Source organism: Podarcis muralis, chromosome 2, assembly GCF_964188315.1.
Source record: "Podarcis muralis chromosome 2, rPodMur119.hap1.1, whole genome shotgun sequence".
In the NCBI taxonomy this organism is placed as follows: domain Eukaryota; kingdom Metazoa; phylum Chordata; class Lepidosauria; order Squamata; family Lacertidae; genus Podarcis; species Podarcis muralis.
Window position 1 is genome coordinate 20,877,125 of NC_135656.1, and position 18,974 is coordinate 20,896,098.

Sequence of the window (18,974 nt, forward strand, 5' to 3'; positions counted from 1 at the left end):
GGTTGCTGTAAATATATGTGCAAAACATAATCGCCCTGCTCTTAAGCCAGAAAAGGCTACCAGAGCTGCTTACAGTCAAATGGTTAAAAAAACCAAGGCAGTCCTCACCCATGGGCTTACAAATACACAATTAAAACACACAGTACAAAGGGAATGACGAGGGGAAAGGGGAAAGAAGCAAATTCAAGCACCAGTTCTTGAAGCTCTTAACATGATTGTGAAGAAAAGCTAGGGAACATGTTTGGCAACTTTTGATGGTAACTTAGAATAGTACAGTCATACCTCGGGATAAATACGCTTCAGGATAAGAATTTCGGGTTGCGTTTCACTGCTTGCACATGCACAGATGGTCAAAATGACGTAATGCGCATGCGTGGAAGTGGCAGCACGTGCAGTCACGTCTTACGTTCTATTCAGGATGCGAACGGGGCTCTGGAATGGATCCCGTTCTCATCCCGAGGTACCACTGTATAGGCCATTGAGCTATTATATATAGCTCAATGAATGGCAATTTCCATATCTTTCCATTGCTTCAGTCCTTGCCATATTTTTCTAAATTATTTGAAATCTGATCTTTGGGGTGTGGAAATTGTTTGAGCTGAAACTATGCAGCCATTTATTCTCATCATATTGTTTGGGGTCCTTGGTGCAGGATTTAGATCGGTGTGGGTTGGTAGGTTTTGTTTTCTTGTTAGCATAGATAAACACACAGCCCTGCAAACCTTCTGATGGTGAAAGAAAAACCTTGTCTTTCATAGGAGAAGGCCCCAACCTGTATGTCTAACCAGAGTGCCTCTTATATGGAATGTGAGCTTGGGAACCCCATGAAACGTGGAACACAGGTGAGGTTCAGATCTGCACCAGCACTCCCCCTCCCCTCCATGCTTCTTTCACAGCTCTTATTTTCACCTTAAACCCACCCCGTTTCTCTCTTCAGGTCCGGTTCTACCTTGTTCTGGAAACCTCAGGCATTACCTTGGAGACCACCGAGCTGGAAGTAGGGCTACAACTTAGCACGTGAGTAGGGCGTCCCTCCCTCCCCAGAGCAGAGCTTGCTAGATCCAAAGCAAAAGCACATTGCAGGAGCTCCTCTGCAAGCAATGCAAGACCTGTACAAGCTTATTTGGCTAAATTTACAAATGATGGCCCCGAGCTCGGATCTTGCAAGGTCAGCCTCCAAAAAATATAAACTGCTAAGCAACTTGCATTTGCTTATGTTTTTGGAACTCCTTGATTAATCTTTTGCTATCATCAGGGGATTGTAGGGGAGGCTGCAGTAGGAGTCAGGCAGTTTATCAAGGGAAAGAGAGGGTACAGGTAGCAGGGGTATCAGTCCCTGTTGTTGGGCTACTTCCATCCAAACTGGTGTTTATTGCAGCTGTATTCTGCAAAATATTCTTGACCAGTGCTGTTTTTCAGGGGATACTTGAGGGTACGCAGTATTGGCAGCTATTTTTGTTGTTGTTAAAAAGTGTGGCACTTATTGTAAACGTGGTGAGTTTTCTAGGCAAAAAAGCACTGTTCTTGACACAATAATTGCTGGTTGGTTAGCCTGCTTTATTAGTTGTTCTGCCATACTTCCCCAGTAGGGACACGGGTGGCACTGTGGTCTAAACCACCAAGCCTCTTGGACTTGCCGATCAGAAGGTCGGCGGTTCGAATCCCCGCGATGGGGTGAGCTTCCATTGCTCTGTCCCAGCTCCTGCCAACCTAGCAGTTCAAAAGCAAGTGGATAAATAGGTACCGTTGCAGCGGGAAGGTAAACAGTGTTTCTGTGTGCTCTGGCTTCCAACACTGTGTCCCGTTGCACCAGACGCAGTTTAGTCCTGCTGGCCACATGATCCAGAAAGCTGTCTGTGGACAAACGCTGGCTTCCTTGGCCTGAAAGCCAGATGAGCGCCACACACCATAGTCGCCTTTGACGGGACTTAACCGTCCAGGGGTCCTTTATCTTTACCCTACCTATACTTCCCCAGTGCTACCACATTGCAGTCCAGAGGGCATTTAGTACAACAAAATTAAACCATAACTGTTGTAAAAAAAAACTTACGGATGTGTGCAGCATATGCACTGAAAGGAAGCATTGTGACTGCCCCGAAATCTTTTAGGCACAAACAGTATTGAAAGTGAACTTGCATATGATCACCATGATAGCATCACGAGCACTAATCAGCACGAATGTGCAATAAAACAGGATGTCTGAACTCTGCAACTCTCTTCTCTTCCACAGGATCTCGGAGCAGCCTGGGTTGGCCCCAGTTCAAGCACGTGCCCACGTGATCATGGAACTTCCTCTCTCTGTTTCTGGGTAAGGGTCACATGGGGGTAGTTCACATCCAGTTCAAGTTAACGCGACTTCATTGTCAGAGTGTTAAAACATTTTGCACCTGCTGAGAGATGCATCCAGAACAGAAGCATTCTTGAAGCATACATGATAAAAAGCCACCTGGAATTTAATACAGTGGTACCCAGGTTCTCAAACTAAATCTGTTCTGGAAGTCCGTTCCAAAACCAAGATGCGTTTTCCCATAGAAAGTAATGCAAAATGGATTAATCCGTTCCAGACTTTTAAAAACAATCCCTAAAACAGCAATTTAACATGAATTTTACTATCTAACGAGACCATTGATCCATAAAATGAAAGCAATAAACAATGTACTGTACTATAACATAATTAAGACAGTATTTTATTTTAATTGATAAAAATTAAAATTACATTTTTTTCTTACCTGCACTAATGATAGTCATTGTTTGGGTGGGGGGATTTTATCCATTTCCGCAGTCACACAATCAATCAATCAGTAGCTGAACTGGGTTCCACACAGTCACAAAAACAAATTAAACTAAAAAGCATCAAAAACAAAAATGCAAAATAAATAGCAAAAACAAAAGTGCTAAACTTAATCTGTTCCGAAAGTCCATTTGACTTCTGAAATGTTCAAAAACCAAGGCACAGCTTCTGATTGGTGCAGGTGCCCCAGAAACAAAAGCCAACAGCCGCATTGGATGTTAAGCTTCCAAAAAATGTTCGAAAACTGGAACATTTACTTCTGGGTTTTTGGAGTTTGAGAACCAAGGTTTTTGAGAACCAAGGTACCACTGTATTTGCTCATGGATCATTGTTTTATAATCTACCTTGTATTTTAAATTTTGATATAACAATTCCCGCATGTCATTCTTCCATGAAGCCCATTCCGAAATGCTCCAATGGTGGAAAAGTTGCATTGTAAAAGGAATTGCACGCAAATGTGTTAGATATGCGTATTTTGTTCATAAGAGTACATTGGGTTGCCTTGATACACAAGTCAGTCCCCGCTCCCAGCCTGCCTTGACCTTCTCTGCCAATCATAGACATTCACATAGATCTTTTCTCCACTTATGGGTGGTGAACTGCACACCAAAATAAACTGGTTGTGTCCTGAATCATTGGTACCAGGGGCAGTGCCCTATTTACATATAAGCTAATCAAGCTATAGCTTAGGGCCCTGCTCTCTTGGGGCTCCCCAGAAAATTTAAAGGGGGTAACTGGATGTACATTTCCAATATATAAGATAAAAAACAAATAAAATAAAACCTACATAGCAGTGGCGTAGTGTGGGTTGTCAGCACCCGGGGCAAGGCAAGTAATTTGCGCCCCTAACCCGTAGATTTGCGCCCCCTAACCTGTGGATTTGCGCCCCCTAACCCATGGATTTGCCCTAACCCCAGATGTTGCGCCCGGTGCGCCCGGCCCCCCCTGCACCCCCCACACTACGCCACTGCTACATACCGTACCTATTAGGTCCATAAATTACAATATAGCATATATACAACACAAAAAACAGCGGCAATTTGTTGTTGACAAAGGACAGCTGGACATATAAAGGACAACTGGACACATAAAGGGCCCCATTACCTTCAGTAGCTTAGGGCCTCATCAAACCTAAATCTGGCCCTGACCAGGGGACCTGTTCCCATGGCCAAAGAGAAAAAATCGAAAAAGCTACGCTGCTTGTGCACAAAACTCAATGTTTATCCATACAGAGCGGATTAGCAGATATTGAGGTCACGTCCACCCTATACATTTAAAGCTTTCTTATACCACTTGGACCTTCACGGCTTCCTCAGAGAATCTTGGGAACTGAGATTTGTTCAGGGCGCTGAGAGATGTGGGGAGACCTGTCACAGAGCTGCAATTCCCAGCACCTGTGATGTGGCCTGGGCTTCTGTTTTTCCAGCTTCTCATGCACCTCATCTAATCTAATCATCTGTGGCGTAAGGGTTAGAGTGTTGGACTAGGACCTTGGAGAGCAGGGTTTGAATCCCCTCTCAGCCACAAAGCTCACTGGGCGACCTTGGGCCAGTCACCGTCTCTTAGCCTAACCCTACCTCACAGAGTTGTTGTGAGGATGGAATGGGGATGATGACGACAGCCGCGTACATCACCTTCAGCTCCTTGGGAGAGAATAAATAATTAATAAACGATCTCTTCTTTTTCTCTGCAGAGTGGCCGAACCAAATAAGCTCTTCTTCAGTGGGGTGGTGCGGGGCGAAAGTGCCATGAAGAGGGAAAGTGAAGTGGGCAGTCCTGTGCTCCTCCAAGTGACGGTGAGTGACACTTGTCCCCTCCAGATCAGAGCCTTGAGCCGTCGTTCACACCCCTTCAATCAGAGTATTTCTAGAGTATCGTAGCCAGTTACTGCTGGAACGCAGGAGGTTTGGAGGTGGGGGTCTGTTCTGAATAGGGAATGGGATTTGGGTGTTTGAGATAAAGAGACTGTGGGTTTTTTTGTTTATGGTTACTGTGTCCTCCCTGTGCAACTGCCGATTTGCTTTATTCCTTTCTCTATATATCAATGGGAGCACGTCAAATATCCTGCTCCAATAATCTTAATCCATCAAGCGAACGTTTATTGTGTGTGACTAAAAGCCATTACAAATTCAATTACAGATCCAGCAAGTCAATTGAAACATGTTAAAAGAAACCCAGAGATATACATCCATTTACAATAAGTCAAATCAATGAATTGCCTGCACAGCATTGTCTTTTGTATAGCTGGCACGAGTACTTTTTTAGCGACTTTAGAAAATAGGGCTGTTTTGCATGTGACAAGCAGATCACAGCCAGATAATAACCAACATATTTTCACTTCAGGGTTCTGTCCCTGTGGCGGTGCCAATGTCTGTTCCAAAAATCTCTTTCTGGAGTTTTGATAGAGCTGATAATGGAGAATATAATGGGGGAGATCTTCTCCCTCACCTACTTAGATTAATCACAAAATATGTATGTGCCTTTTCAATGCATATTTATGGATGGTGGGGATTTCACTCGTGTTAATAACTATTGGAGGGGGTACTTAGTCCAGCTTAATGCAAAGCACACAAGTGTAACCTTGTTTATATGGAGTAAAACCCAGGGGGTGGCGCGAGGTTGGAGGAGGAGTTTGCTTCCTTTTAGCACCCAGTTTCCCTTTCCTTCTCCTCCAACACAGCTTGTCCCTCTCTGTCCACACACCAGGTCTCAAACCAAGGCCAGTCCCTGAATACGCTGGGCTCAGCCTTCCTCAACGTCATGTGGCCCCATGAAATTGCAAATGGAAAGTGGCTCCTCTACCCACTGAAGCTGGAGCTATCGACCCAGCCTCAGCATCGCGCGATCTGCAGCCCCAAACCCAACTCACTCAATCTGGCTCTGGTAGGTGCCGTGGGAACTTGACAAACAGGGGTTGCATGCTAAGCAGGTAATGTTGATGATAGCACTCATCTCCTCTCTTCCAGGCAGATGTGTCTTTGATTCTGGTACTAGTTGCCATGGGGTTGTTGTTTCATTAAGGTTCATTTGTCGTTTTTATAAAGTAGTAGTCAGGTCCTCCCACTGCTGCCAGGTTCTTAATAAATACCTGCTGTTTGTAATAGTGAAAGCACAATTAATATTGTGTATTCATGATTTCTCCTAGGGATGTCCAAACATTGCCCATTCTTTTTTTGCAGTTATTTCTGCCTTCCTGGGTGGGAAATTTATCTGTAGAAAGGGATGTGGTTTTTTGGTTTTGCATTGATACAAAGTGCTCAATTCCTGGTTTTTGTGCTCTGCATCGTATACACAACCGGCAAGTGGATGCAAAGTAGATGGGCCACTGGCCACTCATCTGTTCTTAGGAGACCAGTGGACAGACAACTCTGCCATAGCCTGACTCCCTCCAGCAACTACAGTGGTGCCCCGCAAGACGAATGCCTCGCAAGACGAAAAACTCGCTAGATGAAAGGGTTTTCCGTTTTTTGAGTCGTTTCGCAAGACGAATTTCCCTATGGGCTTGCTTCGCAAGACGAAACGTCTTGTGAGTCCTTCGAGTTTGTTTCCTTTTTCTTAAAGCCGCTAAGCCGTTAATAGCCGCTAAGCCGCTAAGCCGTTAATAGCTGCTAAGCTGATAATAGCCGCTAATAGCCGCTAAGCCGCTAATAGGCGTGCTTCGCAAGACGAAAAAACCGCAAGACGAAGAGACTCGCGGAACGGATTAATTTCATCTTGTGAGGCACCACTGTAACAAGGTGGGAGAGGAGGGGCTAGGATTGCTTCCTCTCCCAATCAATGAAGATTTGTTAAGTGGTTAAATCACAGATCATTCCCTGTCCACAAGGATTTGTTTTATGCGGTTTCCCATACCAAGACACGGTCAGGTTCTAATCACCTCTGTTCAAAAGCCCCATCTTCTGGGCACAGTTGGCCATGCAAAAGCATAGCACTGGCTTTTTTCCACATTCTTCCTAATTCAAAAGCACAGACCTAATGTTAATCTATCAGGGGTCAGCAAACTTTTTCAGCAGGGGGCCGGTGCACTGTCCCTCAGACCTTGTGGGAGGCAGGACTATAATTTGAAAAAATAATAACGAATGAATTCCTATGCCCCACAAATAACCCAGAGATGAATTTTAAATAAAAGCACACATTCTACTCATGTAAAAACACGCTGATTCCCGGACCATCTGCAGGCCAGATTTAGAAGGCGATTGGGCCGGATCCAGCCCCTGGGCCTTAGTTTGTCTACCCATGATCTGATTCATCAATTAACATGTGTATCAGTTTGCTGGTGGTTTTTCTCTACCTTGTGTCTGGTGTGTGTGTTTAATGGCTCCTCGACAGTTGCCTGCAAATCGGTTGCCTGCTTGAGGCAGCGGTGAGGACCAGTTTTTGGTTTGTGATCAGAAAACGGCACGTTTCTGAAGTGTCCACAATCCCCTGCTCTTTTCTTCAGGAGCCTCTTCACCAGGGTAGGAAGAAGCGAGAGGCGGAGCCGCCTGAGGTGCCTGCCAACCGGCCACTGACTTATTGGGGAAAGCAAAAAAATGTCACGTTGGTGAGTGAGATTTTTCACGTTGAAAGCATTACGTCTGCCAGCCCTCCACTCAAATTTTGCTGTCTCTTAACCCGTTTTTCATTAAACAACCAACCTTAAACCCCTGGGTTTTGATGGATCACTGATGTATAGGATATAATTTCTGGCAAACCGACTGGTACTAAAATCCTTGATGACTCTTTGCCTCATGCTTCAGGACTGTGCTGCGGGCACTGCTCATTGCCAGCTCTTCCAGTGTCCTCTCTACAGCTTTGACCGTTCAGCTGTGCTCAGCATCTGGGGCCGTCTCTGGAACAGCACCTTCCTAGAGGTTAGTTGGGCTCCCCCTGCTGATGAACAGCAATATGTGTAAACCCCTTGTGTAATATGTGTAAACTCCCCCTGCTGATGAACAGCAATATGTGTAAACCTCTTGGGTAAAGCTAGAGGTAAAGGGACCCCTGACCATTAGGTCCAGTCGTGGCCGACTCTGGGGTTGCGGCACTCATCTCGCTTTACTGGCTGAGGGAGCCGGCGTACAGCTTTCGGGTCATGTGGCCAGCATGACTAAGCCACTTCTGGCGAACCAGAGCAGCACACAGAAACGCTGTTTACCTTCCCGCCAGAGCGGGTACGTATTTATCTACTTGCACTTTGACGTGCTTTCGAACTGCTAGGTTGGCAGGAGCAGGGACCGAGCAACAGGAGCGCACCACGTCGCGGGGATTCGAACCTCCGACCTTCTGATTGGCAAGTCCTAGGCTCTGTGGTTTAACCCACAGCACCACCTGCGTCCCTTAAAAAACCTCTGGGGTAGACTGCGCAAATTAAGGACTTCTCCCTGCCCAGCTAATTTCAGGTCACAAATAATATGTTTTAGGGAGTACCTCCATGAATTGTGTGGCTTGGCTCAGAGCGGTAATTGCTTGCAATCCTAGATGAGAGAGTTCCACTTAAAAGGGCCATTTAGAACCTAAAATGAAGTCATGCATCAGACGCGAGTGAACCCTTGCAATACTCATGGCAATGGTTTTCAGTATCCGAACTGCAGGCTTGTCCATTCCCTGGGATAACTCTGTTGGTAGCGCAGGGGACTCTTAATCTCAGGGACATGGGTTCGAGCTCCACACTGGGCAAAAGATTCTTGCAGTGCAGGCAGTTGGGCTAGTTGGCACTCAGGGTCCCTTCCAACTCTACAATCCTATGATGACTTTTGGTTGTTCTGAGCCCTCTTCCCTTTTGCCCTTAGGAGTACTATGACACGACATCGGTGGAAGTGATTGTTCGAGCCAGCATCACCGTGAAATCTACCATCCGCAACCTGGTTCTGAAGGATGCCACAGCACAGGTACCGGAGCCTCACGGCTGAGCTCATTTGCCCCTTGTTATTTTCCTTGCGCAGTCTGAAATACTTTGCAGCCAAGGACAATTTGTATCTTTAGGTTGTGAACTGCCCTGTGATCTTTGGGCGAAGAGCGGTGTACAAATTTAATAAATGAATAAATGATTTCTACAGTTATGCTTTTCTCACTGTTCCCCCCGTTGCTGCTGCCGGGTCAGAGAGAAGAGGAATCTTAACTGAAATTATATGGTGGTGATGATTTATTTATTTATTTATATTATTATTTATACCCCGCCCATCTGGCTGGGTTTCCCCAGCCACTCTGGGCGGCTTCCAACAGAATATTATAATACAATAGTCTATTAAACATTAAAAGCTTCCCTAAACAGGGCTGCCTTCAGATATCTTGTAAAAGTCTGGTACAGTACAGTGGTGCCTCGCAAGACGAAAAGAATCCGTTCCGCGATTCTCTTCGTCTAGCGGTTTTTTCGTCTTGCGAAGCAAGCCCATTAGCGGCTAAGCAGATTAGTGCTATTAGCGATTTAGCGGCTATTAAAGGATTAGCGGCTAAGCTGCTAAAAGGCTATTAGTGGCTTAGCGCCTTTGAAAAAGGGGGGGGGGGAAGCGGGGGGAAACCCATAGGGAAATTACCGGTAGTCTTGCGAAGCGCATCGCAAACGGAAAACCCTTTCGTCTAGCGGGTTTTCCGTCTTGCGAGGCATTCGTCTTGCGGGGCACCACTGTAGTTGTTTTTCTCTTTGACATCTGGTGGGAGGGCACTCCACAGAACAGGTGCCACTACTGAGAAGGCCCTCTGCCTGGTTTCCTGTAACTTGGCTTCTCGCAGCGAGGGAACCGCCAGAAGGCCCTTGGCACTGGACCTCAGTGTCCAGACTGAACAATGGAGGTGGAGACGCTCCTTCAGGTATACTGGAACGAGGCCGTTTAGGGCTTTAAAGGTCAGCACCAACACTTTGAATTGTGCTTGGAAGCGTACTGGGAGCCAGTGTAGGTCTTTCAAGACCGGTGTTATGTGGTCTCGGCGGCAGTTCCACTTCTCCCTGTCCCAGTAAAATATGCAGTGCCCATTTAAAAAGGGAGGGGGGAAGGATACGAAAATGAGGAGCAAGATACTGTCCAAGAAAACCAGCCTTTTAAATCAGATACGGGCTTTTATGCACATAGCCCAGAGTGTTGCTAACAGTATTGGCATGGGATGCCATGCAGACTGAACCTCCTCCCTATGCAAATAGCAGTAGCAGACTGTCCAAAGAGACTACCAGTCTGTAAGCACCCTTAGTTTGATCACAGTCTTTTGTTTCAGACAGTGCCAGTGATAGTGGTGCCTGTTCCTCGGAGAGGAAGGTAGTTTTACAGCTGAGCTGAGCAGTGGCTCAGGCTGCCATTCTTCACCACATTTTGGTTTGCTCTCTCACTTTCTGCAACCTTGCTTTCCCCCCCAGATCCCAGTGATGGTCTACTTGGATCCCAGCGTAGCCGTGGCACGAGGTGTGCCTTGGTGGATCATCCTCATTGCGGTACTAGCGGGGATCCTAGTGCTGGGGCTGCTCGTCTCCATCTTATGGAAGGTGAGCTGGCCTGGAGAAAGGGGCAGCGGTGCCCAGGGTGGTTCTGTGGGGCTTTGCCCCTCTTCCAGGGGTTGTGGACTCTCCTTCCTTGGAGGTTGGATGGCCATCTGCCATAGATGCTTTAGCTGAGATTCCTGCATTGCAGGGGGTTGGACTTAGATGATCCTCAGGGTCTCTTCCAACTCTACCATTCTACGATTCTGTGATGCTGGAGCAGAGTTTACAAGGTGGTTCCAGTTTACTTCATTACACTAAAATTTGAATCTGGACAACAAAGGTCCATTATTGCAAATAACTGCCTTGATAAAGACCCTTGGAGATCATTCCCATTGCAACAAACGTCCAACCCTTAGAGGCCATTCCCACAGCCGCAGAGCCCCGAGGTCACATTCTTTCAAAGCAATTGGACTGTATCAGATGGGATTTACATTTTGAAGTTAAGTGCCTGGTGGCAGGGAACCCAAAGCCTCTAACCTGTGGAGAATGATGGGAGATGGAGTTCGCTTGAGTGGTACCCATGAGCACAGATTGCTGCTGCTGCTCAGGCCTTTAGACCCCATCCCTGGAGACAGGTCATATGCAAAGCTGATAACGCCATTCATACTTCTGCTCGCTCCCAGTGCGGCTTCTTCAAGAGGACAAGCCGGGAATCCAAATACTCCACGAACTATTACCGGGCTCGGCTGGCCATACAGCCGTCTGATGCCGATAGGCAGGCCATGGAGGCCTAGCGGTAATGCCCGGCCTCGCCAGCTGACTGACCCCCTGCTTGTACGTGTGTAGGAGTGAGGGCACAGATGTGGGAATGGGAATAACAAGTGATGGAGTGCTCTTAATGTGAGCTCACTAAAAATATTAGTGCATGTGCAAGCAAACAGCAGGACAGTGGACTTCCAAGTATGCCCTCAGTGCACCCGGGAGTGTGTGTGTGTGGAGGATTTTGCAGATCGTAACATACAAGAGTGATTACCATTATTTTGTGCATGTGGATTTCTTGGTGGGTTGCGAGGATGTTGACTGTTAACAATACATAGCCATGAAATAATCCACGGATAGTCAAGGACTTCAGGAAGCGCTAGCACCAAAAGCCTAAATGCTGTTGGAAATGACAGCGTGTGAGTGTGTAGCAGAATATAATTCTGCAAATGCCTTGAGAGTTGGGTGCATGCATGCAAAAAAAGCAGGAGTGTGAAGTACTTAGCTGCTACTCAGGTATATGTTCACAAGTGCAGATGACAGTCTACAAAATCCTCGAGCTAGTTAAGACAGCTGGTGCCTGGATGGCATTGCTGGGCACCCAATGAGGCCCCAAACCCACTGCAAACCCCTGAAGCCCCCCAGCTCTACTGCGTGTTCTCCTTAGTGGCACTGCTTGTTCTAAGTAAGTCAGCAGCTAGAGGCAAGGACAAGGAGCTGCTGCCTCTCCTCTCTCTCTCTCTCTGGATGCACTGGATCCAAAGTGGGAGGGCAAGTGGATGGACAGTGGTGACAACAAGGAGTAGGCAGGACCACTGAGGACATCCTGCCCTTGATCCCACCTAACTCTCAGATCGTGGAGCTGATACCGGGTTTGTGTGTGAATGTGCAAGGGATTAGAAACTATGTCACAACAGGGGCACACCCAGATGGTTTTACTTTATGGGAACAGATACCCTAATTCAGCACTTCTGAACCTCCAGTGTCCAGACATGCAGGTCCTTCTATCTGGTCTTGTTTTATCTCCTCCACCCCTGCAAGCTACCACAGCTGACAGGATGTGTACTGCCAAAACGCCTGGCTTCCCATTGGGACTGACGGAGTATCTGCCTTTGTCCAGAATATTTGTGTGTAGTAGCGCTGGGGAACCTGTGACTCACCAGATGTTGATGGGACACTTTCTTCCACCAATGCTAGCCAGCATGACCAAGGGCCAGGAATGATAAGAGTAGTAGTTCAATGACATTTGGAGGGGCACAGGTTCCACCCTACAAGCCCAGAATATGGTAAACTTCCCCCTGGATGTGGTACAAAAGTGCAAGACGCTTTTCAGTAATCGGCTAGCAAATGCACACAGGAGGGGAAATCTGTAGATGGCTGCAAGGGGGTGAGAGTGCCCTGTTGAATGAATCCTCACAAGTGTTTGTGTGTGTCAAAAGTGCATGCTAATAGGCTATGTCTTCCCGATGCATGGGGTGTGGTGAGCAGGCTCCATCCCCGGGGATGAAGAACGGGGTCTGGATAGGACCCATGGGAACATACATCATCGCCGCTGGTTACAGCTGCTGGATGCAGCCCATGGGTCGGTGGCAAAACAGCGGGCATCCTGCCCTGCCTTCCAGCAGTTCCATTGGGGAATCTGTTCGTTACTTTCATAGATTGAATATTGTGGCTTCTTCTTCCCCAGCTTGGCTTCTTCAAACGTGCCCGCTACCATGAAGACAAGGTGCCGCAGTATCACGCAGTCAAGATTCCTCACCAGGAGCGCCAACTTTTCCGTGAGGAGAAGACGGGCACCATTACCAAGAAGGACTGGGTCACTAACTGGAATGCGGAGGGCGATGGTCACGTTCCTGTCTCGGCCTAGATACATCCCTGCCCTGGCCTCCCTGTGGCATGCTTCTGATTGGCAGAGAGAGCTGCTACTGGATAAACCTTTGTGTTGGCACCAGCCTGGCTGATAGTAGGGTTCCTTGCCTGCTCTCCTCTCTGGAAGATATGCGGACACTTGACTGCCCCTTTCTTGTGGGGATTCAGCAGAGATTCAGGGGGACACGTGCTTAACCATGGAGGTTACGGTGACAGATTCTGCAAGGCCAAAGGTTGCTAAGGATATTTTTTCTGGTATTCTGCTTTTCCTTGCGAAGCTGGGCAGCAGCCGATGCAGAAAACTGAACCAGCAGTAGGAGGAACTCTCTATTTCTAGTTTCCTAAAGCGTTATCTGCTGGGAACAGAACTTTGTATTTTGCTGCTGAGAGTTGGAATAGCATCTATGGGGCATACATTTGCTACAAGACCTGATTCTTTGGGAAAGAGAATAACCTGGATTCCTTGGGTGTGTTAGAAGGGTTCAAAGCCAAAAACACACACACACCCAACCACCCCTGGTGAAGAAGACGAGAGATTTCCCCCTTTTTGAGCAAGATCACTTTCTTCATGCTAGCTTTTTGTAATTTATTTTGTCTAACTAATATTGGAGAGCCTTGATGCCTGAAGTTGAGAACTAGGTTGGGTTTGAGACAACATGCTTTAGTCCAGGAGTGAATAACCTGCAGCCTTCCATATGATGTTACGCTCAAGCTCCCATCAATCCCAACCAGTGCTGCCAAAATGGTGTGGGATGATGGGAAATTGTAGTCCAGCAACATCTAGAGAACCACATGTTCTCCATCACTCGTGTAATAACAGAAGTTCTTCAATAACTTTGGTGGCTCTCTGGTATAGTTTGCAGCTTTCTCCAAAAACAAGGAAGGCTATTGTCATTCTGGAAGGATATCAATGCCAGTCTTAATCATATGCTAATAACCAGAGCCTGGGTAGGGTGCGAAGTGGCAAGGGCAGGGCCTGCAGGAAAAACATTTTTAAAAATTGTGCCACACAATGAATGCAGAAGGATACCTCCCAGCCCCTTCGCTCTCTTCCTCGGTCACCATATGGCAGTGGCAACTTCAGTTGGGTTGTCACACATGCGTGCTTACACACACACAAACCTCCTTCCTTGGTGGCCTAGACAACTCCCCTACCTCTTTGCAGACAGTTCCTTCTTTGTAACATTGGTATGCAGTGACCTGCCTCGCTAGGGTAGCGTGAGGATGGTGAGCAGGATAAGCAGAATACTTCGCAGCCCTTATTGAAAACGTCACTGAAATTTTGGATAATAAAAATGGCAGCCAGGGTCAAGCCCCCTACCCTTCTCTACCACACCCTCCAACATTTCTCCGATGAAATAGGGACATCCCATTCCATAATGATGATTTTACTATTTATAGCCCACACTTCTTACAGGGTTGCCCCAGGCACTCCAGGCAGCTTCCAACATATATAAAAACACAATGAAACTTTTTTTTTAAAACAACAACAACAACACCTTCCCTATACAGGATTGCCTTCTGACAGCTCGGGGGTCGGATAACCCTCCAAAATTTCTCCAATGAAAATAGGGACAACCTAAGGAAAAGTGACACATTCCGGGATCAAATCAGAAACTGGGATGGTTTCTAAATCAGGGACGTCCCTGGAAAATAGGGACACTTGGAGGGTCTGATCTGTTGACGTAGATGTTTAATGCAGGAAGAAAATGGATTTCTTTAAATCATAAAGTATCAGAAGTTGGTGGGTATAGGAGACACTGGCTTTCCAGTATCCTTACTAAAAGGGTTCACTGCTCTAGAACCTCTTCTGACCACTCTTCAGGAAGAACAGGTGCCTATAACCCTTTTTTTACTGGTGCCCTTAGCTCCTACATTCAACAAGCTGTGCCTTTTCCAAGGTCGGGGGGGGGGGATGTTAATACTAATCTGAATTTTGCGGGAAGGACTGTCCCTTCCAATCTCTTGTCAGACGCAAATGGTGACAATTTGCAGACGGCCATTGCTTTCAGATCTACCTTTTTGTGATTGCTGATTGTAAAATAACAAAACTACCATTCCCAGGATTCTCTGCGACTCTTAAAGTGGTATAAAGAGTGCTTTAAGTGTAGGGCGTGTGGATGTGACCAGAATCACCAGTGGGTAGAATAAGGTGTGGAAAAAGCAGGGCAAGAGCTTTCCACCTCTTTACTGAAACTCATAAAAGCAAGACCTTGCAGCAAACCCATTCAACCCACTGTTAAATGGCTTTTGGAAGGGAGGCCAGAGTTAGTGCAGTAGAAATGACAAAGGACTATGGCATCTGAAAAGACTACAGATCCACCGAAGCATAAAGTCTCCAACCCACACTCCAGTTTATGCCATGCAATAAATCTGGTAATCTTTATTGTGCTGCAAACTTCTTTGCTGTTAAATGACTGCTGTGATCAGGGTCTCGGCTGCAGTGGGTTTATGTTGCATTTCTCAGTAGGTTGGCAGCAAAATGGAAATGCCTGGCTGATAAAAGGAACACAACTCCCCTACTTGGGCTAAGCAGAAAAGAAGGGAAACTCCCAAACACAACCTCCTGCGTGGTATCTGGATAACGCTGCTTGAAAAACACAGAAGGCACCTGCGGATTGAAAACCAGCCTCCTGCTGATGAAGTGCAATACATTAAGCATGAAACTTCTTAATAACATATCTGGACAGAAATCCCTCGGGGTGACATTCAGTTGCAAGGGACACTGAGGAAAGGCTGTAGGCACACTTGGGTTGTTTATTTTTCCTTGTCATGCTCTCAAACAACTGCATGTTATGCCAAAACACAACAGCTATGATGGAGGGGCTCACAGCATTCACACTCCCAAGAAGGACTTGGGTCTACCATAGTTGGAGCCTTGGATTCAAACAGAAATCAAGCATTGCGCTCTCTCTCTCTCTCTCTCTCTCTCTCTCTCTCTCTCTCTCTCCAGTCTGTTGCTTCCAGCTCTGAACAAGGGTCTTTGTCTTTCCAACTACCAGACAGTTAAGGGAGGGGGCCTACCAATTTGTCTTAATGGAACCATTTGCTGGATCCAGGAATTAGAAGGGTCTCTGCATAACAGCCTACTCCACCCCAAACGATACACCATTTGTTTCCAAAACATGCAGCAGAAGACGCTATTGAAACCACAACAATTGCACTGAGGATTTTAGCCATAAATAAAATTAGTTCACATGGTAACATCAGCACAGCATATGGCAGAGAGAGCAAAATTACTGCCCATACATGACTTGGGGCTGGGTGTGCAAGAGGGACAATCAATTAGGCAGATGGAGCAACTGAGGAACTTGAAGGAACCGATTCAAAAAGCTCAGCTACCCTGATTTTGGCACTTCTTCTGTAGGGACCCAGATCTGTTATACGTAATAGGGTACCTTACAGGGGTTTTTGGACTACACCTCCCATCATCCCTTGCTTTTGGCTATTTTGGCTAAGACTGATGGGAGTTGGGAGTCCTACATATTCGGCAGGCACCAAGTTTGCTTCCCCTGTGTAAAAATGTGAAGTATTTCACAAATGAACAAACCATTGCAATGTGCGCCTATAAGCACCTCAATTTCCCTCTCTGTTTATTTGCCTCAGAAATGCAACATGCTCACCTATGTGCTCCAGAAAGTGTAACTGGTGGTTGGAGTTATTGACAGATCTGGCCCTTTAGTGCACATGACAATAAATAAATAAAGTTCCAGGTCGTTAATACAATCCTATATAGCTGTTAATTGCAAAAATGACCTGCTTATTCTCTGGCTCTACTTTCTGGAATATTGTGAAAACTTTATTCTAGCAGAAGGAGACTGTAATAATCATTTAACAGGAAGAGTGGGTGGGGATTGAGGAAGATTTAATGGCAGCAAGCCTAGAGGAAGTTATGAAAAAGCAAATATGATCAAGACTAATTCACAGCAACATATGGACAAGATGTAAACAAAGCTTATATTTAATGTACAGCCCCGCCTACCTAGAGAGACAGGGTGAGTTACAGCGATTTTTAAAAATCTTGTTTATAAAAGTCTTGTAAAGGTATAGGGACCCCTGACCATTAGGTCCAGTCGTGGCCGACTCTGGGGTTGCGGCGCTCATCTCGCTTTATTGGCCGAGGGAGCCGGCGTACAGTTTCCGGGTCATGTGGCCAGCATGACTAAGCCGCTTCTGGCAAACCAGAGCAGCGCATGGAAACGCCATTTACCTTCCCACCGGAGCGGTACCTATTTATCTACTTGTACTTTTGACGTGCTTTCGAACTGCTAGGTTGGCAGGAGCAGGGACCGAGCAATGGGAGCTCACCCCGTCGCGGGGATTCGAACCGCCAACCTTCTTTTTTTTTTAAAAAAAATATTTTATTAAATTTTCAAATACAAAATAAGCAATCTACATACACCAAAAGAAAAAAAGAAAAAAATCGGCAACTTGATCGGCAAGTCTTAGGCTCTGTGGTTTAACCCACAGCACCACCCACGTATATTCAGGACTATTTTTCAGCTTGAGCTCACTAGCGCTTAGCTCCTGACCTTTCAGGTGGGCACCATTGCCATTCTAAGAGAAGTTCATGGTGAGCTCCAGCACCTCTTTTTCTAGAAAAATAACACTGCATATATACATATTCACACTTTACATTCTTAATTAATGCTTAACATACCTTATATATACACAAACAAAAGTACTGTGTGAGCTGCCCTGGTGAAAGATTTTGAGGTGCAGTTGTGACATAATGCTATATCAAATCATGACACAGTGCAAATGCAAGAGGTTTCCTCCTTCAGACAAACCATAAGCTGGTCCAACCAAGAATGTGTTGGAAATCCTTGGAAACTACGACCCAAGTCTGGGGCAAGTACTCTGATGAGAAAACCCCAGCAAAGTTCTAACATGGCAAAACATGGAGCCAAGAAAAGTGTAGAAATATAAGCTGTAAAACCTTTAAAACGTGCCCTTTCCGGTGAGTTCCAAAATGTCCCCTTTAATAGTTATTTCAAAAGTATCCCGCTTCCTTAGCATGTCTGATAAATTATAAAATGGTTTACTTACAAAACTCTTCAAAGGTCAGTCATGTGCTTTTCCATACAGCAGCCAGAAAAGATGCACAGGCTTTAAAATGTAGCTGACTTTCCAAAACTATTGGTATAGAAGAGTACTTGTTTCAGACTCCATTCTAGTCTGAAAAAGGCTGGTAAAAGCCAGGCAGCTGAAGGGAGCAGTCCATGTGGAAACGTTTATATAATTTAGCAGAGTTTAAACGATCCCCTGTTTGAGTTTATGCAGCGACAAGCGGGTTGCTAACTTGTTTGAGTCCTATCAATAATTATACCTATAATTATTATTAGATAAACTATATACTAGATAGTAGTGAGTCTATACTTACTATATACTATATACTATATACTATATACTATATACTATATACTATATACTATATACTATATACTATATACTATATACTATATACTAGATAGTAGTGATTGCATCCGAGCAGTTACCAGTTAACACTCCTTGCAGCAACCGACCAACGGACAAAACTGCCTGCTACATAGAGGCAGTTAGTCCTCTCTTGGAATGTTGGACTTGACTGACAGCTTCATATCCCACAGTCCAGAGCTGCTCACACACCAAATTAACATGCAGAGGTGAGGAGAAATGACATAGGCTAAGCTTGGCAGGACAGCTGACTCTACTGCATTAACCCCTTATTGTATTAATTAGACTCAAGCTTGTTAGTTATTAGAGGCTGGCTACCCTACAGAACGAACTCAACTATACAGTAGTACCTTGGAAGTCGAACAGAATCCGTTCCGGAAGTCCGTTCTACTCCCAAAACATTCGGAAACAAAGGAGCAGCTTCCAATTGGCTGCAGGAAACTTTGGAAGTTGGGTTCCAAAGAACGTTAGCAAACCGGAACACTCACATCCGGGTTTGCGGTGTTCAGGAGCCAAAACGTTCAACTCGCAAGGCATTTGGGATCCAAGGTATGACTGTACAGCCACAAATAAAACATTTTAAGTGTGTTTTAAGTGCAATATAAAATATGATACCAGATGGCGATGGTGAGCCTTATGGAGAACTCAAGGTATTTTTCAAAACGCTTTAAAGAAAAGCATATTCAGAATGCTTTTTATATGTGTCTAGATTCCACCCAGAGGTTCAAA

At 45.8% G+C, this 18,974-nt stretch overlaps 1 protein-coding gene across 5 annotated transcripts in view; it reads left to right on the forward strand.

The window, feature by feature from the left end:
• ITGA7 (integrin subunit alpha 7) overlaps positions 1 to 15,195 on the forward strand; it is a 65,471-nt gene extending 50,276 nt beyond the window's left edge. For 3 of the 5 annotated variants that reach the window (XM_077923983.1, XM_028711863.2, XM_028711872.2), the window contains 10 exons: positions 759 to 842; positions 938 to 1,017; positions 2,231 to 2,308; positions 4,485 to 4,587; positions 5,498 to 5,674; positions 7,233 to 7,334; positions 7,531 to 7,644; positions 8,563 to 8,661; positions 10,119 to 10,244; positions 12,628 to 15,195. In XM_077923983.1, the coding sequence (XP_077780109.1) occupies positions 759 to 842; positions 938 to 1,017; positions 2,231 to 2,308; positions 4,485 to 4,587; positions 5,498 to 5,674; positions 7,233 to 7,334; positions 7,531 to 7,644; positions 8,563 to 8,661; positions 10,119 to 10,244; positions 12,628 to 12,807 (1,143 nt within the window). In that variant the 3' untranslated portion in view covers positions 12,808 to 15,195. Of the gene's footprint in view, positions 1 to 758; positions 843 to 937; positions 1,018 to 2,230; positions 2,309 to 4,484; positions 4,588 to 5,497; positions 5,675 to 7,232; positions 7,335 to 7,530; positions 7,645 to 8,562; positions 8,662 to 10,118; positions 10,245 to 10,864; positions 11,016 to 12,627 lie in introns of all 5 variants that reach the window. The other 2 variants (XM_028711882.2, XM_028711889.2) reach the window with 2 other exon arrangements.
• Positions 15,196 to 18,974: the final 3,779 nt, after the last annotated feature.